We start from the raw sequence: 25461 nt of genomic DNA on the forward strand, positions 1-25461 counted from the left end.
TGAAATGTGTTCTCTCAAGCCAGCAAAGTCGGTGCATTTGAGAAAAACAATTAGTAGCGCGCAAAGCTTTACGTTTTCCATGCTTTTTAAAGCAATGTCGGAGCGCCATACAGAACTGACCTCAATGATAGGTAATGTTAATGATTTTTGTTCGTTTTAATCATCAATAAATTACATTTCACTGTATTGCATTTTGCTGGCAAGATGGCGCCGGCGTAGACAAGTCAGGTGACCTTGTTTTTCTCCATCACCAATGCATGATTGTTGGTTCATAAGGGATGCGGAAGTCAATGTAGCCTACCTACACAATTGCAGTAGCTGGTTGGGATATGTGGTGAGACCATTGTCTCAATCGTGCACATGTAATGGCGGCAATGGGGGTCTCTGATGCGACCACTTTTTAATGTGTGAGTGGTTTCGGTGTGTCAATAAATCTTGGTGGCAACAATCCTGCATTCCACACATTCTTGGATATAAAAAAAAACAGGAGTTTGGCTAGGCATAAACCACTATGGCTTACATGTCACCAGATGTTGCCGCAGTTGCATGCTGCTCGTTCTTCATTAGCCTGTGTAGGGAAACCGCGCTTTGAGTTTTCCATGGGTGTAGTGCATAAATGCGTACTTAAATAATTATGAGGCCCAATGCCAAAATGATGTTGGCAGCAGACTCGCCGACACTCACAATGATAAAATGAGGAAGATGTCAAAAACGTCGATTGAAAGGTTTTAAACACCGCACCTGCGTGCGGAATTAGCCCATCATTGAAGGAGTCCATAACCTACTTCAAAATGAAGGCAACATTTTGACAATAATATCTAAATTAATTGCTAAGGAGAATCCTCACTGTTAAGCCAAATTTCATCATTTAGTTGTGGGCTAAGTAAATCCTGATAGACAGAGTTCCATGTTGATGTGTATATACTTTGGATGTCAACTTAAATACTGAACATACAACCAAACATGGTGTAGAAAACCCCACCCAATCTTATAATCGCCTTTTATTGGTGGGTGATCTTTTGTAAATCCTGTCCCCCTTTTTGTTGGCGATTGTAATTGGTCAATGGTGACGACAATCCCAACTCACATTCCCGCCTACCGAGGAGATCAAGTTTGAATGAACAACAGCAGTCTGTTCAAGGAGTAGTAGTTGCAATTTCAGTAAAAAATACTTTTACTTCTGTATACTTGGTTTATAAAATCGGTGGACTAGTTTTCTCAAGATGGATATGAAGAAAAGAATTCATCTAGAATTGCGGAATCGCACGCCATCTGATGTAAGCTAACGTTGAGATCGTATTGTTTGCAATTGTTTTAATGATAGTGTGATATGCAAAGGGTTACAAAGTTTTTTTCGCGAGTTAGCAATGTTGCCATCACCGGAGCAGTTTGTGTTACATTGTTGCTGATATTTATCACCGTAATTGCCGCTCTAGACTTCGTAGCCAACTTAAAACGATTAGAAGGAAGCATGTCTGAAAGTGCAGTTGGTGAGAATGCACCAATACACCTAAATTTCATATCTGTATTTAAAAGGCAAGCGTGAGCCATATTGCCTAATGGTAACTTTGTAGTCCTGAACGCGCCCTTTTCCTTCCCATCAACAAGGCGCATTCATAGCCTCTTTTCAGCTAATTCATTGTCAGTTCTCATACATTTTAACGTTACTATTTTAGCGCATGCATAAGCTACAAAATGTCCTTGATTTTTGTACCCTGGCGATTGCTCGCTCACAACTTATTACGCAGCACAGGCTATACCTATTGGAAATGGTTTGGTAACCGATCAATGGTCTGTCTACGGATTGTTTATCCAAAGATAGGCTAATTCCTAGACTGTCAAATAGACGTGTGTATCGTTCGTTGGGTAGGCTATATTTACCGTGCGTGGTAGACTAGGCCTACTTTTTGTATTTGTTATAATAGCCTAGGTATTAGTAACGTTAAGTGCATAGCCTACACAACTAATTTAAAACCGCAATGAAAAGGTTTTGTCCGTCCTAGGATTTTAGTGCAGGTTATCACGTGTCAAGAAACATCTCTCGGCTCATTCTAAACAATGTGCACATTCAGAGAATATCATGCATTGACAGACTATTGCCGAATAAGAATCAAAAAAGCATGTTAATGTTTTACATTATGGCTCGTTTGGTTGCATAGGCTATACGCATGCTTGGATTCCCACTTGAAAAACGATGAGTTTGACCCTGGTTTCAGTATCAAACAATAGAGAATAATTTTCTGTCAAGCTAAGCACATAAAAACCGACAGGCAATTTCGGGCTGCGGTGCTCCAGTTTCAAGATCTAGGACAAGCCGCCATTTTACCGAGAAACAAAGGCAACGGTTTCTATCGAAGATACCGTGTACATTGCTGTGCGTTCATTTAACACGAACGATAACAACTTTTTCCTGCATACCTTTAAACATATTGCAGTAGGCTACAATCCAAATCGTCAACTCTTTATGAGTAAACCATAATGTAACGGTTGGTTTTCTTGCGCCTGCTGCCAACCCAGCCAACTTCTAATCGGCAGCCCCTCCTACTCGCTTGATGACCCATTGCACGACTCGTAGCAGGTTGTTTTCGCTTTTAGAGCAATGAAAATCGACAAATACACCCACACGTCGATCATAGTGCGTGGTTTACCCCTTATTTAGTCGAATACGTGCATAATTTTCGGGGTTTGGCTCCCACCGGCAGCACAGATGGTCTAATCCAGGGTATAATATCATGCCAATGGTGTCCACTCAGCATAATGTTAATTTCAACCGTGAACAGAAGTTGTTTTCATGCCTAATTTTAATATACCAGAGGTGTCTGTGTTTTGCCTATGAGCTGGTTGGGTTAATTTGTGGGACTACGACAATGGAATACAAGCAGCAGCACCAATTTTAAAATATTAATATTGATCATTGTCCTCTTAGGACACTAATGAGAATCCGGGTGAGTCCTGTGCAAAACATTAGTCTACATTGTGTCCCCAAAATGTGTGAATTGCAGAGGAGTTTACAAGCTATTATCTAAGCTACTATCATATTTATCAGATATGTTTAATGTGAGTTCAATCTAAATGTGTATGCATTACTACATGTACATTCCTGTGAGAAATCTCCATGTATTTACAAAACAGTGATCCGTGGAACAACAAGTTACCTGAAACTACCACCCAGATTCTGACTAATATGTTTAATAAATGATCAATTCATTAAAGCCCAAGCAACACACCATCTGTTATGTAACATTTTCTGCACCAGACCAGTGTCAGAGGAGGCTGGTGGGAGGAGCTATAGCAGGACCGGCTCATTGGAATAGAATAAATGGAACAGAGTCAAACATGTGGATTCCATGTGTTTGATAGCGTTCCGGCCATTCCAATGAGCCCGTCCTCCTATTGCTCCTCCCACCAGCCTCCTATGGTGTCAGATATGGACTTCATGCAGACTCCATTGCTTTGGGACTGTCCTCAAATGGACTGACAGGCATACTGTAGTTAGAGATTTGGAGTAAAGAATCACTTTACGTTTCCTATTCCTCTTGTTTTCCAGGTGAAAGAACTGGTGCTTGATAATTGTCGCTCAAACGAAGGCAAAATTGAGGGCCTCACAGATGAATTTGAAGAGTTGGAATTTCTAAGCACAATCAACGTTGGGCTGACGTCGGTCTCCAACTTGCCGAAGCTGAACAAGCTGAAAAAAGTTGGTTTTCAATTTATTTTTTCCAACAAAGTATTATTGTTGCCATGCTATTACCACTTTGTGCAGTTTGGTGAACATGTGTTTTATGTATGTGCTGTTATGATGACTCTGCTCATACAGTTGTTGCATTATTTTCTCCTCAGCTTGAACTCAGCGACAACAGGATCTCAGGTGGGCTGGAAGTACTGGCGGAGAAATGCCCAAACCTCACACACCTAAACCTCAGTGGCAACAAAATGAAAGACCTCAGCACGCTAGAACCTCTGGTATGCAGCGGGTGTCATGACAACGTAGTAGCTCTGTGTGTTTATATATACTATACTGAACTCTGGTATGCAGCGGGTGTCATGACAACGTAGTAGCTCTGTGTGTTTATATACTATACTGAACTCTGGTATGCAGCGGGTGTCATGACAACATAGTAGCTCTGTGTGTGTTTATACTATACTGAACTCTGGTATGCAGCGGGTGTCATGACAACATAGTAGCTCTGTGTGTGTATATATACTATACTGAACTCTGGTATGCAGCGGGTGTCATGACAACATAGTAGCTCTGTGTGTTTATATATACTATACTGAACTCTGGTATGCAGCGGGTGTCATGACAACATAGTAGCTCTGTGTGTGTATATATACTATACTGAACTCTGGTATGCAGCGGGTGTCATGACAACATAGTAGCTCTGTGTGTTTATATATACTATACTGAACTCTGGTATGCAGCGGGTGTCATGACAACATAGTAGCTCTGTGTGTGTATATATACTATACTGAACTCTTGCCTCAAGGTGCTATTGGGTCTGAAAGGGAACCCTAAATGGACATAACATTGTCCAGAAAATACCTCATTCATCAAATGTACCTCCATAACTTATATGTAAAGCTTTGAGGTAAACCATTAGCAACTAAACCACCATAGTGTATATTTTAATCTAGTTGGAGTTGTCAGTATTAAAGAAAACAAACAAAGCCTAAATATTCATATTTCATCAGCAAGACTTCTCTTCTTTCACAGAAAAAATTAGAGACCCTCAAAAGTTTAGACTTGTTCAACTGTGAGGTGACCAACCTCAACGACTACAGAGACAACGTGTTCAAGCTCCTCCCCCAGTTGACGTACCTCGACGGCTATGACAAAGACGACAAGGAGGCGCCAGATTCGGACGCAGAGGCCTATGTGGAGGGACTGGATGATGATGATGACAGTGATGGTACGATTTAAGACAGATCCATACTATTTAAAATGTTGGTAAATAATATTCTGATTGGGCTGTGATTTGAAAGATGGATATGCACCCATAGAGCTCTGACATGGCCTCTGTGTTTTTCTAATGGTAATTATGTTCATGATGATGTTCAATGTTTCCTTTTGTAACAACGGTATTCTACCAAGTGGCTGCAGTGAATGAGTTGCATTATAACTATTGTAACTTTGTAGTGGCCCTTATGCATTTTTTGATCACCTTAATAGGCTAATTCTATTTTCAACTGCAGAGGTAGACGAGGAGGAGGAGGAGGATGAGGATGAAGACGCCCCACCAAGAAAAGAGGATGATGACGATGAGGAAGAAGAGGAAGAGGAGGACCTAAGTGGAGAGGTGAGACTTTGAGGATGGGGCTGCAATGATACTTTTATCTTGATCGACGCCTGCATGATAAGTTCAATGATTTACAATAAAAAATAAATGAAAAAAGGCCCACACAAAATGATCTTATACCTACCTTAAAGTGATGCAGACTGGGCTGATGTTTTCTAAACCAGCAAATACCTGGTCGCCCCCCCCCCCCCCAAGGTGCATCTCAACCACTGCACTGTGACATCATTATTTGAATATGACCCAGGGCACATGACAAGGGAGAATTTGATCTGCATTTGTCTCCTCTTAGGAGGAAGAGGAGGAGTTGGACGGCAAGGAGAGTGATGAGGATAATGAAGGTGAGTGTGGTGGAATCTCACTGCTGTCACCAAATGCGCATGGTCACAATATCGTGTGTAGCTTTAATGTTGGGACTGATTTTTAAAATAACACGTCTACTTAAACCATACTGAATGCTTTCCTGTTGAACGTGACCATTGACTTTTGTTTTCCTAGAAGAGGAGCGAGGTCTGAAGAGGAAAAGGGATCTAGACGAGGAAGCAGAGGAGGAGGAAGACGACTGACGATGTGCTCACCACCAAGCTATGTTCTGATCAGACTGTTTTAACCTTGTATTCCCTGTCCCCTCCCACCCCTCTGTATTTGTCCGTTGTCATATATTGCAGTAGGCATGGGTAGTGTCATGGGCCAGCTGGGTAAAGGGTTGGTGTAAGGAAACAAGTTTGATTATTTTTGTCTTATATATTTTGTTGTACTTTTTGATTCCTTGTATTCTACTCATATCTGTCCCCTGCAAACCACTGGAAGGGCAGAAGAGAACATTTCGTAAAAGTCCAATATTATTAGCTCTAACCTTTGTAAAGGTTTTGTTTTCTCAGTGATATTGATACCTTCTGTGTAAACAGATTTCTGATGATGATTTATGTATTTAAAGAGACAAACTACCAAAAAACCTTTTAGAAATGCATGTCTGAAATAGATTTTAAAGTCGACTACTGGATTTCAAGTATGACAGTTTCCTATACCCTTTTCTTATTCAGTGTCTTTTTCTTTCAGTGTACATTAAGCGTTTTGTGGTGTCGTCCGTATATCATTACATGTGCTGTTTTCATTATGGAAAGGGTGTTTAAACATTCATAGAGTGGCCTGTATACAGGCCATCTTTTAAACACAGTAAAGAATGTCTGCCCTTGTCAGAATGTTTCTCCTTAACCCCTAGCTTTGATAGTTCGGAAATTACGTGTTATTTGTAAATACTGACCAAATCTATTTTTTTTCTATTACTCTTTGATAATGGCAGACATTTACACTTAATTAATTGTAACGATGAACTGTAGTAAGATATTGAGTATCTGTGCAGCCGTATCTAAAGTAGACTAATTGAATCTGGTACACGATTTCCATTTTCACCAAATTATATTCACAGAAATACTCACTGAATCCAAATTTGTTATTGCTGTCCAACTCTTCAAATCCATATTCGTTCCCCACCTATATAATACACCGCTGGGCAATGTGCAAAGAAAACACCTTTTGCATTTTCTTTTCTTAAACCATAGGGCAATTCATGGTCAGATAGGCCTACCTCAGTCATGTTCCCCTTACATGTTTAACCCACTGTCATCAAAGCTAATACCTTACCATGAGACAAACTTTTGATTTTCTCCCTTTCACTTCAATAAATATTTTTTTTTTATACAAGTTGTGGTTTGTGATCTTTTTGAATTGCTTACATCGTCATCTAATAGTTGACAGCATTTTTGAAAATCCCAGATGCTTGTGCTACGTTGTACCTGCTTCCAAATGTACTGTAGCCTACTACTGACATCATGTGGAGAACCCAGGTAGTTCATGCTAAAAGGGAATGATCTGGTTTATCCACTCATTGTATTAACTTGACAAATTGATATTAGTTGTTGGGACTTGTAGATCAATGAGGTGAAACAGGATGTATTATAGGCTAACTGACACAGTACAATGTTCTGTCTTTCTGAGAGAATTGTCATTCTGCACAGTTTCATCAGCACATAGTACAATTAGGCATTTAGATGGTCGTCGACCAGTATTTACTACACCTATAGGCCATCATCATCATCTCCACCAAATGGTTAGTTATCCTCCCATTCAAACAATACTGCAGCGCTTTTCACTCACTTTGCATACTGCTGCGTCTTCACAGTGAAACACACTGAATCCCCTCCTTTAGGCCACTTGAGACCTCTGTCATTCTCTACGGGCTGACCTGACCTTATCCACCATGTTCACCTTCACTGTTGCCAGACTAGATGCCCACAGGGCGCTGTGCCTATAGTCTGGTGCTAGCCACCCACACCTGTAAGAGCTTAAGGCAACTTCTCCAATGTCCATATGGCACGACAATGAATGCCAGAGGAGTTGGCTAAAGCAAAATGTAACACCTGGCAACCACGCTACTGTACCTACATTTGTTTGCTAGGCGTCTTCATTGGATAGGGACACACTATTGCAGTATAACATTTGAGGGGGGGTCTTTACAAGGTATATGTTAGGGGTAAAGATGTAAATAATTACCTTGTGTAAGTAATATTGCTGTTTCATTCATTTAGTCAGTCAACCCCTGCAGAGTATGTTACCGATTATGACAATATTATGACAATGGTACAAATAATGATTCATCTGTAGAGGTATAGTATAGGTAACCTGATCTACAGTAAGTATCAGAGTCTTAACTTGAGTGGAATGGATCATGTGGAATACCACAGATTAACAATGTGGGTAACTTTCTTAAATAGAATATTCATAACTGAAAGGTATAAAGACAAATATTGTATTCATATTTCAGTTTGATGTACTGTTACGTACATAACCTAATTTCATGTTGACTAATATTCCAATTTACCAGATTTGAGTATTGTGTCGATTCAATCTAGAAAATACAGGATCTGTTTGAGTATACTTACAAATTGCCACCATTTGGGTGAAAACATAATTCAATCACAAGTGTGTCAGCCATCATTTTCATGACCACGATTTCTCCCAAAGACATGAGATGAATGTTTCTGCATAAAGAGTTAGCTAAAAACATCAAATATAACAAATAAATAGTAACAATAATACATTTTCCAACAAAACTTCTCCTAAAGATAATGACTGAGGCGACAGACAAACTGCCCATTAAGACTACATTTGGGTTGCTGTATGCCAGTCTGAGCCAGAGCTGCAGCTTTTTACAGACAACACATTCTTAGGAGAGATGAAGAAAAAAAACTGTCTTGAAATACACCTCATTCATGTCCCTGTAAAACTCATCATCCACAGTAGTTGGAACAAGTAGAAGACTCTTCCATTGGGAGGTTGAGATGTTGCAGCTTTGCTGTGAGTTGGTTTGCAGTGGATAGGCCATGGGGGAGGATTGGGGTAGAAGGGGGAAGTCAATCTCTTTCCCCAGAGTAGTCTCTGGTGATGGCAGGGTGGAGGTTGGAGGATTTGGGGGTGGCATTTCTGGGTGATGACAAAGGCTTTGCCACGTGGACTCAGAGGGGCATGACATGGCAGGTGGGGTGTGAGGACCCCGGGGATACACTGATGGTGCTCTGCAGTAGGGGGGAGGGGTGTATTGCGACTGATGATGTAATAACTAATCATAATGAAACCAAACCGGATATCAGGATACATCAATCGAAAAGAATTTAAAAAAATCTTATAACAATAAATTACATTACCAGTTGGTTATTATGTTATCAATTGAGGGATTTAACAGTGATGTCAATATGATTACATTATCGATAACAAAAATTGTTACACAAACGTTATAATCAGTCTTTACATTATCCGGTGGCTATTACATTATCAATTGCAACAGGAAGTACAAATGATACACAATGAAAGGGAGGGAGGACGCTGGACGTGGCATGGTGGTGATGGTGGTGCCATAAGCTAGAGGTCAGAGGTCAGACATTGTTTCCAACGGGGCTGACGTTCCTCAGGTTGTTGAGTTCCAGCTCCAGCTGGCGTATTTTAACGTCCTTGGTGTTCAGCTCCTCCTTCAGCTTTCTCAGCTCCTCCTGCTGCCTGAAGAACATCCTCAGTAGCTACAGAACAGAACAGAGGGATCAGGGTCACATAGCGTCCTGAAGAACATCCCCAGGAACAACAGAATAGAGGGATCAGGGTCACATAGCAACCTGAAGAACATCCCCAGGAACTACAGAATAGAGGGATCAGGGTCACATAGCAACCTGAAGAACATCCCCAGGAACTACAGAATAGAGGGATCAGGGTCACATAGCAACCTGAAGAACATCCCCAGGAACTACAGAAAAGAGTGGAACAGGTCCACAAAGATAACAGGCTATAGACCATAGTTTGTAATTGTGCTCAGGAAGTTATTTGAGCATTTGCACCCCATTCCAAGTAGTGTTTAATACACTCACTCACCAACCAACCAACCTTCTTCCCTCTCTTTTCATTTATCCATTCACCCACCCATACCTCCATCCACAGTTATCTGATGAACACACCTCGTTCTCTGTCCTGGGTGGCACGTTTTCCAGCAGGTCAATGCCGTTGACCACCACACCTTTCTTTTCCTTCACCGGTGCCTTGAACACCAGCTGGTTGGGCTTCTGGTAGCCCTTCTTCAGGGACATTAACACTGGGTCTACGCACACACACACACACACACACACACACACACACACACACACACACACACACACACACACACACACACACACACACACACACACACACACACACACACACACACACACACACACACACACACACACACACACACACACAAACTTCATGAAAATGTGCTACGTACACTACACACACACTATATATTGATGTAAACATTTCCTCTCCCACTACTAGGACTATATCATAAGGTGTACTGAACATTCAAACTAAAGACACATGCACTATACCTCGGTTGATACCACTCAACCAGTCATTGGCTGAGAGGGCAGGCTCGGTCCCTGCCGTCATCGGATAGATGTCCTCCTGGTACGTCTCTGACTGCAACACCAGGAGAGACAGACTGAGAGCATGTTCCAATACTTTAAGATCTCTGTTTCTTCCCAAGGGTGCACATGTTTGTTCCGACCCTGCACTGATTCAACATTCAATCTGATTCAACTGCCCTGGATTAGATGAATGAGGTGTGTTAGTGCAGGGCTGTAACAAATATGTGCACACACCCTAAGGTCTTTCCGGGAATGGATTGAGAAACACTGCTATATGAAGTGAGAGGGAGAAGGGCATCCCCACTGACACTGACCCTCCTTGGTACTATCATGGAGATGGGCTCGATCAGCCCCTTCAGCGTCACCAGCTTGTAGAAGCGAAACACCTCGCAGGCCGTGACGTCCAGCCCATGCTTAGGCATCACACCTGAGGAGGGAATGGAGGTACCTTAGACATCACCATAGTCCTGCTACTGTATAACATTACCTTAGACATCACCATAGTGATGTTACTGTATAACATTACCTTAGACATTACCATAGTAATGTTACTGTATAACATTACCATAGTCCTGCTACTGTATAACATTACCTTAGCCATTACCATAGTCCTGCTACTGTATAACATTACCATAGTCCTGCTACTGTATAACATTACCTTAGACATCACCATAGTGATGTTACTGTATAACATTACCTTAGACATTACCATAGTCCTGCTACTGTATAACATTACCTTAGACATCACCATAGTCCTGCTACTGTATAACATTACCTTAGATATCACCATAGTGATGCTACTGTATAACATTACCTTAGACATCACCATAGTGATGTTACTGTATAACATTACCTTAGACATCACCATAGTGATGTTACTGTATAACATTACCTTAGATATCACCATAGTGATGTTACTGTATAACATTACCTTAGACATCACCATAGTGATGTTACTGTATAACATTACCTTAGACATCACAATAGTGATGTTACTGTATAACATTACCGTAGACATTACCATTGTCCTGCTACTGTATAACATTACCTTAGACATCACCATAGTGATGTTACTGCATAACATTACCTTAGACATCACCATTGTCCTGTTACTGTATAACATTACCTTAGACATCACCATAGTGATGTTACTGTATAACATTACCTTAGACATCACCATAGTGATGTTACTGTATAACATTACCTTAGACATCACCATAGTGATGTTACTGTATAACATTACCTTAGACATCACCATTGTCCTGTTACTGTATAACATTACCTTAGACATCACCATAGTGATGTTACTGCATAACATTACCATAGTCCTGCTACTGTATAACATTACCGTAGACATCACCATAGTGATGTTACTGTATAACATTACCTTAGACATTACCATAGTAATGTTACTGTATAACATTACCATAGTCCTGCTACTGTATAACATTACCTTAGACATCACCATAGTGATGTTACTGCATAACATTACCATAGTCCTGCTACTGTATAACATTACCTTAGACATCGCCATAGTGATGTTACTGTATAACATTACCTTAGACATTACCATTGTCCTGCTACTGTATAACATTACCTTAGACATCACCATAGTGATGTTACTGTATAACATGTATAAAATCATTGATGAGATTTCCATAGATTTTTCAAACATTATTTTTCACTCAGAAAAAGAGCAACAACATTACTGAATGAAAGCTAAGATGTGGCTGAGCAAACAAACCCAAACCCGTTTGGGTCTCTGTTTGTAAGGGTCGGCCCCCGGTGAGTCTGTCACTTACCAAGACCTTTCTGTGGGGCAGGGGAGCGGAACTCCATGAGATACTGCAGGTAGGGCTTCTCTGTGGTGATCTCATAGTAACGGATGTTGCCATCGCCCTGTGAATGGAATGGATGTATTTGTTTGCTATCTGACCCAGATGTCTTCCAATACATTTTCATATATGTTTTACCTTCACTGTTACTGACAGGGGTTGTTGGTGAAACAGAAAGGGAATACCATCATTGAATCAGGGAATGTAAAATACTATTTAAGAATATTTTTGGTTAACGAGTTAACATTTTGGATACACTATGGTCTCACATCTACTTAAACCAATCAAATGACGTCTCACATCTACCTAAACCAATCAAATGACTAATTTGTCTTTAAAAAAAGATCCACTACATGAGTCCACACTCATGTTCACTGTTCATTGTGTTGTGTAAGGGGTAGTGCTCACCTTTCCTGCCAGGTACAGCATGTGTGTGTCTGCATCATAGAAAGGAAACAGCAGCCCTGAGAGACCGTCTATCTCCTCTTCTACCATGGGCATAGACAGGTCCTCCTGTGGGACAACACACACACACACACACACACACACACACACACACACACACACACACACACACACACACACACACACACACACACACACACACACACACACACACACACACACACACACACACACACACACACACACACACACACACACACACAGGGTTCAGACATTGTTCCTGAACACACACACTTGAGGACACACACAATTCTTAATTGAGGATATACACACAAGTGCAGTTGCACACATACACACACACGCACGCACGCATGTACGCACACACACACACACACACACACACACACACACACACACACACACACACACACACACACACACACACACACACACACACACACACACACACACACACACACACACACACACACCCAAGGGGACACATACAGCCCCACATCCCAGCAGGGGGTCCCCGGCTGCCTCACCTGATCCCACAATGCAATCTGTCTGGTGTTCCACCGGGACACACCTGTCGTCAGCAGCCTCTTCATGTTGCCCAGAAACACCACTCTGTTCACCCTGTGGTTCTTACAGCTGGCGTGCTGGTGGGGAACAATCACACAGAGACTCTACTGTAATGGGGCATTATATTCACTCTAAATGTGGGGAACAATCACACAGAGACTCTACTGTAATGGGGCATTATATTCACTCTAAAGGTGGGGAACAATCACACAGAGACTCTACTGTAATGGGGCATTATATTCACTCTAAATGTGGGGAACAAACACACAGAGACTACTGTAATGGGGCATTATATTCACTCTAAATGTGGGGAAAAACACACAGAGACTCTACTGTAATGGGGCATTATATTCACTCTAAATGTGGGGAACAAACACACAGAGACTACTGTAATGGGGCATTATATTCACTCTAAATGTGGGGAACAAACACACAGAGACTCTACTGTAATGGGGGCATTATATTCACTCTAAATGTGGGGAACAATCACACAGAGACTCTACTGTAATGGGGCATTATATTCACTCTAAATGTGGGGAACAAACACACAGAGACTCTACTGTAATGGGGCATTATATTCACTCTAAATGTGGGGAACAAACACACAGAGACTACTGTAATGGGGCATTATATTCACTCTAAATGTGGGGAACAAACACACAGAAACTCTACTGTAATGGGGCATTATATTCACTCTAAATGTGGGGAACAAACACACAGAGACTACTGTAATGGGGCATTATATTCACTCTAAATGTGGGGAACAAACACACAGAGACTACTGTAATGGGGCATTATATTCACTCTAAATGTGGGGAACAAACACACAGAGACTCTACTGTAATGGGGGCATTATATTCACTCTAAATGTGGGGAACAATCACACAGAGACTCTACTGTAATGGGGCATTATATTCACTCTAAATGTGGGGAACAAACACACAGAGACTCTACTGTAATGGGGCATTATATTCACTCTAAATGTGGGGAACAAACACACAGAGACTCTACTGTAATGGGATATTATATTTACTCTAAATGTGGGGAACAATCACACAGATACTCTACCTCAATGGGGCATTATATTCACTCGTTTATATGTACTCTGTAAAGGAGGTAAATAGTGAAACCTTATCTCTGTAAAGGAGGTAAATCGTGAAACCTTGTCTCTGTGAACGAGGCAAATAGTGAAACCTTGTCTCTGTGAACGAGGCAAATAGTGAAACCTTGTCTCTATGATGAAGGTAAATAGTGAAACCTTGTCTCTGTGAAGGAGGTAAATAGTGAAACCTTGTCTCTGTGAAGGAGGTAAATAGTGAAACCTTGTCTCTGTGAAGGAGGTAAATAGTGAAACCTTGTCTCTGTGAAGGAGGTAAATAGTGAAACCTTGTCTCTGTAAAGGAGGCAAATAGTGAAACCTTGTCTCTGTGAAGGAGGCAAATAGTGAAACCTTGTCTCTGTGAAGGAGGCAAATAGTGAAACCTTGTCTCTGTGAAGGAAGCAAATAGTGAAACCTTGTCTCTGTGAAGGAGGTAAATAGTGAAACCTTGTCTCTGTAAAGGAGGTAAATAGTGAAACTTTCTCTGCTCGCTGTAAGACTGACCTGTAAGACTCTCCCGGAGCGCGGCTCGATGACACGCAGCTTCCTGTCTTTACAGCTGGTGGCCAGCAGGCTGCCGTCTGTGTTGAAGGACATACACACGATGACGTCAGAGTGACAGTCGATCATCTTCACCGGCTCACCTATCTCCAGGTTCCAGATCAGGATCTGGATGGGACGGACAGGGAATCATATCAACTGTCAGTTCTGATCTTATCTTAGATCATATCTGATCTTTGAAGAAAAGGGAGTGAAATGGGGAAAGACTTCCCCTGAACTCCAATAAAAACACATTTTCTTTTAGTTTGTACTATTACAAATAGTTTTGTTACGTTGTGCTATGATGTGCACTAATGAATATGACCCTGTTGTGTATACCTTCCAGTGATCTGTGATGATATGTTATAGTTGTAGCCAGTGATCTGTGGTGATACCTTATAGTCATAGCCAGCGCTGAAGAGGATTCCACTGCTGGTGGGGTGCCACTCGATGAGGCCCACACGCCTGCTGTGTCCATACAGCTCCATCATGGCCTCTGTCATATTTCGCCTCAGCCCTCCCTCTGGGATCTCCCATACTCGTACCTGGCACACACACAAGTGCACACATACACGTGCACACACACACACACACACACACACACACACACACACACACACACACACACACACACACACACACACACACACACACACACACACACACACACACACACACACACACACACACACACACACACGCACACGCACATGCACGTACACATGAACACACACACACACAATTAGCATATATCTCATCTTAAGTAAACAAATTCACAAAATTCATTTGAATTACTGTTTCATTCTTTGTTAGAGTACCTTTGATACTTCAATGTCAACCTAACGTTTAGACCTTTGATACTTTAGCCAGTCATACACTCGTCTCTCTAATGTAATCATGATCCTATTTGTGATCAGATTGACAGTTTGTATGTGTGTATTGAAGATGTTAGCATAGGGAGCTGCTGTGTACTTGATGGAAAATAGACCATATAATCTGTAATGGAGCTCTGTTATGTAGCTCTGTGATGTAGCTCTGTGAGGGAGCTCTGTGAGGGAGCTCTGTGAGGGAGCTATGTTAGGGAGCTCTGTTAGGGAGCTCTGTGATGGAGCTCTGTGAGGGAGCTATGTTAGGGAGCTCTGTTAGGGAGCTCTGTGATGGAGCTCTGTGAGGGAGCTCTGTTATGTAGCTCTGTGATGTAGCTTTGTGATGGAGCTCTGTGAGGGAGCTCTGTGAGGGAGCTCTGTTAGGGAGCTCTGTGATGTAGCTCTGTGAGGTAGCTTTGTGATGTAGCTCTGTGAGGGAGCTCTGTGAGGGAGCTCTGTTAGGGAGCTCTGTGAGGGTTTACATACACTTAGGTTGGAATCATTAAAACTCGTTTTTCAACCAAAATTGTAGACCTCCACAAGTCTGGTTCATCCTTGGAAGCAATTTCCAAACGTTCATCTGTACAAACAATAGTACGTAAGTATAAACACCATGGGACCACGCAGCTGTCATACCGCTCAGGAAGGAGACACGTTCTGTCTCCTAGAGATGAACATACTTTGCTGCGAAAAGTGCAAATCAAATAAATCCCAGAACAACAGCAAAGGACCTTGTGAAGATGCTGTAGGAAACAGGTACAAAAGTATCTATATCCATAGTAAAACGAGTCCTATATCGACATAACCTGAAAGGCCGCTCAGCAAGGAAGAAGCCACTGCTCCAAAACCGCCATAAAAAAGCAAGACTACAGTTTGCAACTGCACATGGGGCAAAGATGGTACTTTTTGGAGAAATGTCCTCTGGTCTGATGAAACAAAAATAGAACTGTTTGGCCATATTGACCATCGTTATGTTTGGAGGAAAAAGGGGGAGGCTTGCAAGCCGAAGAACAGCATCCCAACCGTGAAGCACGGGTTGGCAGCATCATGTTGTGGGGGTGCTTTGCTGCAGGAGGGACTGGTGCACTTCACAAAATAGATGGCATCATGAGATAGGAAAATGATGTGGATATATTGAAGCAACATCTCAAGACATCAATCAGGAAGTTAAAGCTTTGTCACAAATGGGTCTTCCAAATGGACAATGAACCCAAGCATACTAACAAAGTTGTGGCAAAATGGCTTAAGGACAACAAAGTCAAGGTATTGGAGTGGCCATCACAAAGCCCTGACCTCAAGCCTATAGAAAATTTGTGGGCAGAACTGAAAAACCGTGTGCGAGCAAGGAGGCCTACAAATCTGACTCAGTTACACCAGCTCTGTCAGGAGGAATGGGCCAAAATTCACCCAACTTATTGTGGGAAGCTTGTGGAAGGCTACCCGAAACGTTTGACCCAAGTTAAACAATTTAAAGGCAATGCTACTAAATACAAATTGAGTGTATGTAAACTTCTGACCCACTGGGAATGTGATGAAAGAAATACAAGCTGAAATAAATAATTCTCTCTACTATTATTCTAACATTTCACATTCTTAAAATAAAGTGGTGATCCTAACTGAACTAAGACAGGGAATTTTTACGAGGATTAAATGTCAGGAATTGTGAAAAACTGAGTTTAAATGTATTTGGCTAAGGTGTATGTTAACTTCCGACTTCAACTGTAGCTGCACAGTCAATGAGTCAGCAGAAACAACAGTTTACTGTGTGTGTGTGTGTGTGTGTGTGTGTGTGTGTATGTGTGCACTTACAGAGGAATCTTCAGAGCAGGAAGCTATAATGTTTTCAAAGAAGGGATTCCATTTGATGTCCAGGACATTGCCTTGGTGGCCACACACTTTGGGGTGGTGGGGGTCGATGCGGCCGGCCTGAAACGGAGGAACAAACATACTGATCATATATTGAGGAAAGATATGTACATGGCTATGTATTCTCCAAATGATGACATCACACATATAGGCCATATGTCAAGGTACATTTTTTTTATACCTTTATTTAACTAGGCAAGTCAGTTAAGAACAAATCCTTATTTACAATGACTGCCAGACAACCCTGGGTCAATTGTGCACCACCCTATGGGACACCCAATCACAGCCAGTTGTGATACAGCCTGGAATTGAACCAGGGTCTGTAGTGACACCTCTTGCACTGAGATGCAGTGCCTTAGACCGCTGCGCCACTCGGGAGCCCTCAGAGGGAAACATTGAGTAACACTAGCCATGTAAACAGTTAACACAACCCTACATACAGTGGGGAGAAGAAGTATTTGATACACTGCCGATTTTGCAGGTTTTCCTACTTACAAAGCATGTAGAGGTCTGTCATTTTTATCATAGGTACACTTCAACTGAGAGACAGAATGTAAAACAAAAATCCAGAAAATCACATTGTATGTTTTTTAAGTAATTAATTTGCATTTTATTGCATGACATAAGTATTTGATCACCTACCAACCAGTAAGAATTCCGGCTCTCACAGACCTGTTAGTTTTTCTTTAAGAAGCCCTCCTGTTCTCCACTCATTACCTGTATTAACTGCACCTGTTTGAACTCGTTACCTGTATAAAAGACACCTGTCCACACACTCAATCAAACAGACTCCAACCTCTCCACAATGGCCAAGACCAGAGAGCTGTGTAAGGACATCAGGGATAAAATTGTAGACCTGCACAAGGCTGGGATGGGCTACAGGACAATAGGCAAGCAGCTTGGTGAGAAGGCAACAACTGTTGGCGCAATTATTAGAAAATGGAGGAAGTTCAAGATGACGGTCAATCACCCTCGGTCTGGGGCTCCATGCAAGATCTCACCTCGTGGGGCATCAATGATCATGAGGAAGGTGAGGGATCAGCCCAGAACTACACGGCAGGACCTGGTCAATGACCTGAAGCGAGCTGGGACCACAGTCTCAAAGAAAACCATTAGTAACACACAACGCCGTCATGGATTAAAATCCTGCAGCGCACGCAAGGTCCCCCTGCTCAAGCCAGGGCATGTCCAGGCCCGTCTGTAGTTTGCCAATGACCATCTGGATGATCCAGAGGAGGAATGGAAGAAGGTCATGTGGTCTGATGAGACAAAAATAGAGATTTTTGGTCTAAACTCCACTTGCCGTGTTTGGAGGAAGAAGAAGGATGAGTACAACCCCAAGAACACCATCCCAACCGTGAAGCATGGAGGTGGAAACATCATTCTTTGGGGATGCTTTTCTGCAAAGGGGACAGGACGACTGCACCGTATTGAGGGGAGGATGGATGGGGCCATGTATCGCGAGATCTTGGCCAACAACCTCCTTCCCTCAGTAAGAGCATTGAAGATGGGTCGTGGCTGGGTCTTCCAGCATGACAACGACCCGAAACACACAGCCATGGCAACTAAGGAGTGGCTAAGTAAGAAGCATCTCAAGGTCCTGGAGTGGCCTAGCCAGTCTCCAGACTTGAACCCAATAGAAAATCTTTGGAGGGAGCTGAAAGTCCGTATTGCCCAGCGACAGCCCCGAAACCTGAAGGATCTGGAGAAGGACTGTATGGAGGAGTGGGCCAAAATCCCTGCTGCAGTGTGTGCAAACCTGGTCAAGAACTACAGGAAACGTATGATCTCTGTAATTGCAAACAAAGGTTTCTGTACCAAATATTAAGTTCTGCTTTTCTGATATATCAAATACTTATGTCATGCAATAAAATGCAAATGAATTACTTAAAAATCATACAACCTACATATGTCAAGGTCAGAGGACACCACTGAGTAACACTAACCTTGTAAATAGTTAACACAACCCTACATATGTCAAGGTTAGAGGACACCACTGAGTAACACTAGCCATGTAAACAGTTAACACAACCCTACAAAATTGATTGGATAATTTGATGACCCCAGTCAAATAACGTCTCTTTTAAAGGTTCACCCTTACAGAGAAATGTTGACTTTGTGTAACTGAACCGTTGGGGTGCTAATAAAACACGATGAAAGTGTACTGACACTGTAACAATGTTATCCCTGCTGATTCTTCAATTACCAAACAAACTCAACACTTGGCTGTTAAAGTCCACACTCAACAAAAACACAATGCAGCAGAGAAATACACATTGAAGAAATAACTTAATTTCCTTTGTTTAAGAATCAGGGACAACCAAAGGATTTGTTATTGCAATGTGCCTCTACGGCCACAGTGAGGCGCTGGATTAGCAGACTTGGATGGATCATGGCTGAGACCTCTCAATGTTGGTCATGATGTCATGAATGTTTGATGTTACTTCAATCCACTGACCTCCTTCTTATTTTCTCAGAGACATATGGCTGAGAGCTTCAGGCCATGCCTGAGTGGAACTGGCTGTGTGTGTGTGTGTGTGTGTGTGTGTGTGTGTGTGTGTGTGTGTGTGTGTGTGTGTGTGTGTGTGTGTGTGTGTGTGTGTGTGTGTGTGTGTGTGTGTGTGTGTGTGTGTGTGTGTGTGTGTGCGCATGTGTTCGTGCATGCATTTTTATATTTATAAATACAGTGCATTCGGAAAGTATTCAGACCCCTTGACGTTTTCCATATTTTCTTACATTACTGCCTTATTCTAAAATTGATTAAATCATTTCCCCCTCATCAATCTACACACAATACCCCATAATGACATAGCAAAAACTTTTTTTTAGACATTTTTGCAAATGTATAAAATAAAATAAAATAAAATATGACATTTACATAAGTATTCAGACCCTTTACACAGTACTTTGTTGAAGCACCTTTGGCAGTGATTACAGCTTTGAGTCTTCTTGGGTATGATGCTACAAGCTTGGCACACCTGTATTTGGGGAGTTTCTGCCATTCTTCTCTGCAGATCCTCTCAAACTCTGTCAGGTTGGATGGGGAGCGTCGCTGCACAGCTATTTTCAGGTCTCTCCAGAGATGTTCGATCGAGTTCAAGTCCAGGCTCTGGCTGGGCCAATCAAGGACATTCAGAGCCTTGTCTCGAAGCCACTCCTGCGTTGTCTTGGCTGTGTGCTTAGGGTCGTTGTCCTGTTGGAAGGTGAACCTTCACCACAGTCTGAGGTCCTGAGCGCTTTGGAGCAAGTTTTCATCAAGGATCTCTCTGTACGTTGCTCCGTTCATCTTTCCCTCAATGCCGACTAGTCTCCCAGTCCATGCCACCGAAAATCATCCTAAGAGTATGATGCTGCCACCACCATGCTTCACCGTAGGGATGGTGCCAGGTTTCCTCGAGACGTGACGCTTGGCATTCAGGTCAAAGAGTTCAATCTTGGTTTTAGCAGACCAGAGAATCTTGTTTCTCATGGTCTGTGAGCCTTTTGGCAAACTCCAAGCGGGATGTTATGTGCCTTTTACTGAGGAGTGGCTTCCGTCTGGCCACTCTACTATAAAAGCCTGATAGCTGCCAAAGGTGCTTCAACAAAGTACTGAATAAAGGGTCTGACTACTTATGTAAATGTTAAATTTCAGTTTTTTATTTGTATTTTCTTTGGTTTTTTTTAAAGCAGTCTTTTCTTCGTCATTATGGGGCAAGTGTATGTAGATTGATAAGTTATTTTTTAATTTTTTTAATCAATTTAAAATAAGGCTGTAACGTAACAAAATGTGGAAAAAGTCAATGGGTCTGAATACTTTCCGAATGCACTGTATATACTGTATTTGTGTGTGTGTGTGTGTGTGTGTGTGTGTGTGTGTGTGTGTGTGTGTGTGTGTGTGTGTGTGTGTGTGTGTGTGTGTGTGTGTGTGTGTGTGTGTGTGTGTGTGTGTGTGTGTGTGTGTGTGTGTGTGTGTGTGTGACAAACCAAGGGCAGCCAGCATTCATAACTTGGAGTATCCTTTTCATGTCAGAACAGATTTACAGCTAAAGTCCCTTCCCAGGCTTTTCAGAAAAAGAGTCCAATCTCGACAGCTTCCCACAGTAAAACTTTACCAACTATTCTGAATTAGTGTGTCATTTTCTAATGTAGACTTTCTTCCAGAGATTTCTTCTATAAACTAAACTCATCATCTCCTGTTTGATTTCCCATAGGTCCTCAATACTCAACAGACATGACAGATGTCACAGTTTTAATCAGAAATACTCATTCCTCATTAGCTGAGGGAAAGTGGGGAACACATCTGATAAAATATTAAAACAAAGCATGATATCATCTTGTAGAAGCATATTGGGCCTCAGTGTAAGTCTTACAGGGTTATGCCATTATTAAATCGGTTATGGAATTCGAAGTCTTTGAATATGAATACATAGAGGACAAAGGGAGGGCATCAGGCAGAAGCCAGGGTGAATCTGGATCACAATTCTGAGATGGTGTGAATGAGACCTTGGGTTGAACCAGGCCCTCTGGGCATTCAGTACACTGGTTGGCTCCCTTTAAGGGTTAAAGACAAAAGACTTCCAATCACAGACATTCTCATGATGTCATCTGGCAACAGCCACACGACACACTATCACCAGAGACTCTCTAACACAGGGCTGTTATACCCTGCTGTGTTCACCAGAGACTCTCTAACACAGGGCTGTTGTACCCTGCTGTGTTCTCCAGAAACTCTCTAACACAGGGCTGGAGTACCCTGCTGTGTTCACCAGAGACTCTCCAACACAGGGCTGTTATACCCTGCTGTGTTCACCAGAGACTCTCTAACACAGGGCTGTTGTACCCTGCTGTGTTCACCAGAGACTCTCCAACACAGGGCTGTTATACCCTGCTGTGTTCACCAGAAACTCTCTAACACAGGGCTGGAGTACCCTGCTGTGTTCACCAGAGACTCTCTAACACAGGGCTGGAGTACCCTGCTGTGTTCACCAGAGACTATCAATCTAACACAGGGCTGGAGTACCCTGCTGTGTTCACCAGAGACTATCAATCTAACACAGGGCTGGAGTACCCTGCTGTGTTCACCAGAGACTATCCATCTAACACAGGGCTGTTATACCCTGCTGTGTTCACCAGAGACTCTCTAACACAGGGCTGGAGTACCCTGCTGTGTTTACCAGAGACTCTCCAACACAGGGCTGTTATACCCTGCTGTGTTCACCAGAGACTATCAATCTAACACAGGGCTGGAGTACCCTGCTGCGTTCACACTTAGACACACAGCAGCTCTACACACTGATAGGGAAACAAACACACACACACACACACACACACACACACACACACACACACACACACACACACACACACACACACACACACACACACACACACACACACACACACACACACACACACACACACACACACACACACACACACACACACACACACACACACACACACACACACACACACCATTACTTGATAAGTACATTCTCTTTATACATGTTTACACCATATCTGTAGAACCAATGCCTCAGATTCACCTGAAGGTTACATCATATCTGTAGGACCAATACCTCCGATTCACCTGAAGGTTACATCATATCTGTAGGACCAATACCTCAGATTCACCTGAAGGTTACATCATATCTGTAGAACCAATACCTCAGATTCACCTGAAGGTTACATCATATCTGTCGGACCAATGCCTCAGATTCACCCGAAGGTTACATCATATCTGTAGGTTTAATATCTCAGATTCACCTGAAGGTTACATCATATCTGTAGGTTTAATATCTCAGTTTCACCTGAAGGTTACATAATATCTGTAGGACCAATGCCTCAGATTCACCTGAAGGTTACATCATATCTGTAGGACCAATACCTCAGTTTCACCTGAAGGTTACATCATATCTGTAGGTTTAATATCTCAGATTCACCTGAAGGTTACATCATATCTGTAGAATCAATACCTCAGATTCACCTGAAGGTTACATCATATCTGTAGGTATAATATCTCAGTTCCACCTGAAGGTTACATCATATCTGTAGGTTTAATATCTCAGATTCACCTGAAGGTTACATCATATCTGTAGGTTTAATATCTCAGATTCACCTGAAGGTTACATCATATCTGTAGAATCAATATCTCAGATTCACCTGAAGGTTACATCATATCTGTAGGTTTAATATCTCAGATTCACCTGAAGGTTACATCATATCTGTAGGTATAATATCTCAGTTCCACCTGAAGGTTACATCATATCTGTAGGTTTAATATCTCAGATTCACCTGAAGGTTACATCATATCTGTAGAATCAATATCTCAGATTCACCTGAAGGTTACATCATATCTGTAGGTATAATATCTCAGTTCCACCTGAAGGTTACATCATATCTGTAGGTTTAATATCTCAGATTCACCTGAAGGTTACATCATATCTGTAGGTATAATATCTCAGTTTCACCTGAAGGTTACATCATATCTGTAGGTTTAATACCTCAGATTCACCTGAAGGTTACATAATATCTGTAGGACCAATGCCTCAGTTTCACCTGAAGGTTACATAATATCTGTAGGACCAATGCCTCAGATTCACCTGAAGGTTACATCATATCTGTAGAACCAATGCCTCAGATTCACCTGAAGGTTACATCATATCTGTAAAACCAATACCTCAGGTTCACCTGAAGGTTACATCATATCTGTAAAACCAATACCTCAGGTTCACCTGAAGGTTACATAAAACTCTCATACCGCCCCAACAGATCCACAGATGACGCAATCTCAATCTCAATCTCAATCTTACTCCCACTCCCACTCCACACTTTTCACTCCACACCTGGACAAAAGGAACACCTACGTGAGAATGCTGTTCATTGACTACAGCTCAGCGTTCAACACCATAGTGCCCACAAAGCTCATCACTAAACTACGGACCCTGGGACTAAACACCTCCCTCTGCAACTGGATCCTGGACTTCCAGAGGGGCCGCCCCCAGGTGGTAAGGGTAGGCAACAACACATCTGCCACGCTGATCCTCAACACAGGGTGCGTGCTTAGTCCCCTCCTGTACTCCATGTTCACCCACTACTGCGTGGCCAAACACAACTCTAACACCATCATTAAGTTTGCTGACGACACAAAGGTGGTAGGCCTGATCACCGACAACAATGAGACAACCTATAGGGAGGAGGTCAGAGACCTGGCAGTGTGGGGCCAGGGCAACAACCTCTCCCTCAATGTGAGCAATACAAAGGAGTTAATCGTGGACCACTGGAAAAGGAGGGCCGAACACGCCCCCATTCACATCGACGGGGCTGTAGTTGAGCAGGTTGAGAGCTTTGCCACATCACCAACAAACTATCATGGTCCAAACACACCAAGACAGCCGTGAAGAGGGCACAACAACACCTATTCCCCCTCAGGAGACTGAAAAGATTTGGCATGGGTCCTCAGATCTTCAAAAAGTTATGCAGCTGCACCATTGAGAGCATCCTGACCGGTTGCATCACCGCCTGGTATGACAACTGCTCGGCATCTGACCATAAGGCGCTACAGAGGGTAGTACGTAAAGCCCAGTACATCACTGGGCCCAAGCTTTCTTCCATCCAGGACCTCGATACTAGGCGGGGTCAGATGAAGGCCCAAAAAATTGTCAAAGCCTCGTCACCCAAATTATAGAATGTTCTCTCTGCTACCGCACGGCAAGCGGTACCAGAGCGCCAAGTCTAGGCCCAAAAGGCTCCCAGCTTCTACCCCCAAGCCATAAGACTGCTGAACAATTAATCAAATGGCCATCTGGACTAATCACTGGACTAGTCACTCTACTCCTACCTACATGTACAAATTACCTCAATTACCTCGACTAACCTGGACCCCCGCACATTGACTCGGTACCGGCACCCCCTGTGTATAGCCTCGTTATCGTTATTTAATTGTGTTACTTTTTTAAAAACTTTTTAAACATTTTTTGTTTATTTAGTAAATGTAGTACCAATTTATTCTTAAAACTGCACTGTTGATTAAGAGCT

The 25461-nt window shown here is 42.4% G+C and overlaps 2 protein-coding genes across 7 annotated transcripts in view; one reads left to right on the plus strand and one right to left on the minus strand.

Annotated features, from left to right (window-relative positions):
- Nucleotides 1-1050: 1050 nt before the first annotated feature.
- On the plus strand, nt 1051-6998 carry LOC139575598 (acidic leucine-rich nuclear phosphoprotein 32 family member A-like). Of its 3 annotated transcripts, none has more exons than XM_071400729.1 (7): nt 1051-1277; nt 3548-3697; nt 3841-3963; nt 4715-4910; nt 5194-5297; nt 5587-5635; nt 5793-6998. In XM_071400729.1, the coding sequence occupies exons 1-7, from the start codon at nt 1224-1226 to the stop codon at nt 5858-5860; spliced, it is 744 nt and encodes a 247-aa protein (XP_071256830.1). In that variant the 5' UTR covers nt 1051-1223; the 3' UTR covers nt 5861-6998. The 3 variants fall into 3 exon arrangements, with proteins under 3 accessions (XP_071256830.1, XP_071256831.1, XP_071256832.1); XM_071400730.1 differs by having other exon boundaries at nt 5796-6998; XM_071400731.1 differs by lacking the exon at nt 1051-1277 and adding an exon at nt 2503-2945.
- A 1091-nt stretch (nt 6999-8089) lies between these two features.
- coro2ba (coronin, actin binding protein, 2Ba) overlaps nt 8090-25461 on the minus strand; it is a 102269-nt gene continuing 84897 nt past the window's right edge. For 3 of the 4 annotated variants that reach the window (XM_071400725.1, XM_071400726.1, XM_071400727.1), the window contains exons 3-12: nt 17386-17502; nt 15106-15255; nt 14675-14839; nt 13032-13148; nt 12490-12594; nt 12049-12145; nt 10481-10673; nt 10208-10320; nt 9797-9936; nt 8090-9367 (exon numbers count right to left, since the gene is read on the minus strand). In XM_071400725.1, the coding sequence (XP_071256826.1) occupies nt 9227-9367; nt 9797-9936; nt 10208-10320; nt 10481-10673; nt 12049-12145; nt 12490-12594; nt 13032-13148; nt 14675-14839; nt 15106-15255; nt 17386-17502 (1338 nt within the window). In that variant the 3' untranslated portion in view covers nt 8090-9226. The remainder of the gene's footprint in view (nt 9368-9796; nt 9937-10207; nt 10321-10480; nt 10674-12048; nt 12146-12489; nt 12595-13031; nt 13149-14674; nt 14840-15105; nt 15256-17385; nt 17503-25461) is intronic. The other variant, XM_071400728.1, reaches the window with a different exon arrangement.

Source organism: Salvelinus alpinus, chromosome 5 (genome assembly GCF_045679555.1).
Source record: "Salvelinus alpinus chromosome 5, SLU_Salpinus.1, whole genome shotgun sequence".
Classification (NCBI taxonomy): Eukaryota; Metazoa; Chordata; class Actinopteri; order Salmoniformes; family Salmonidae; genus Salvelinus; species Salvelinus alpinus.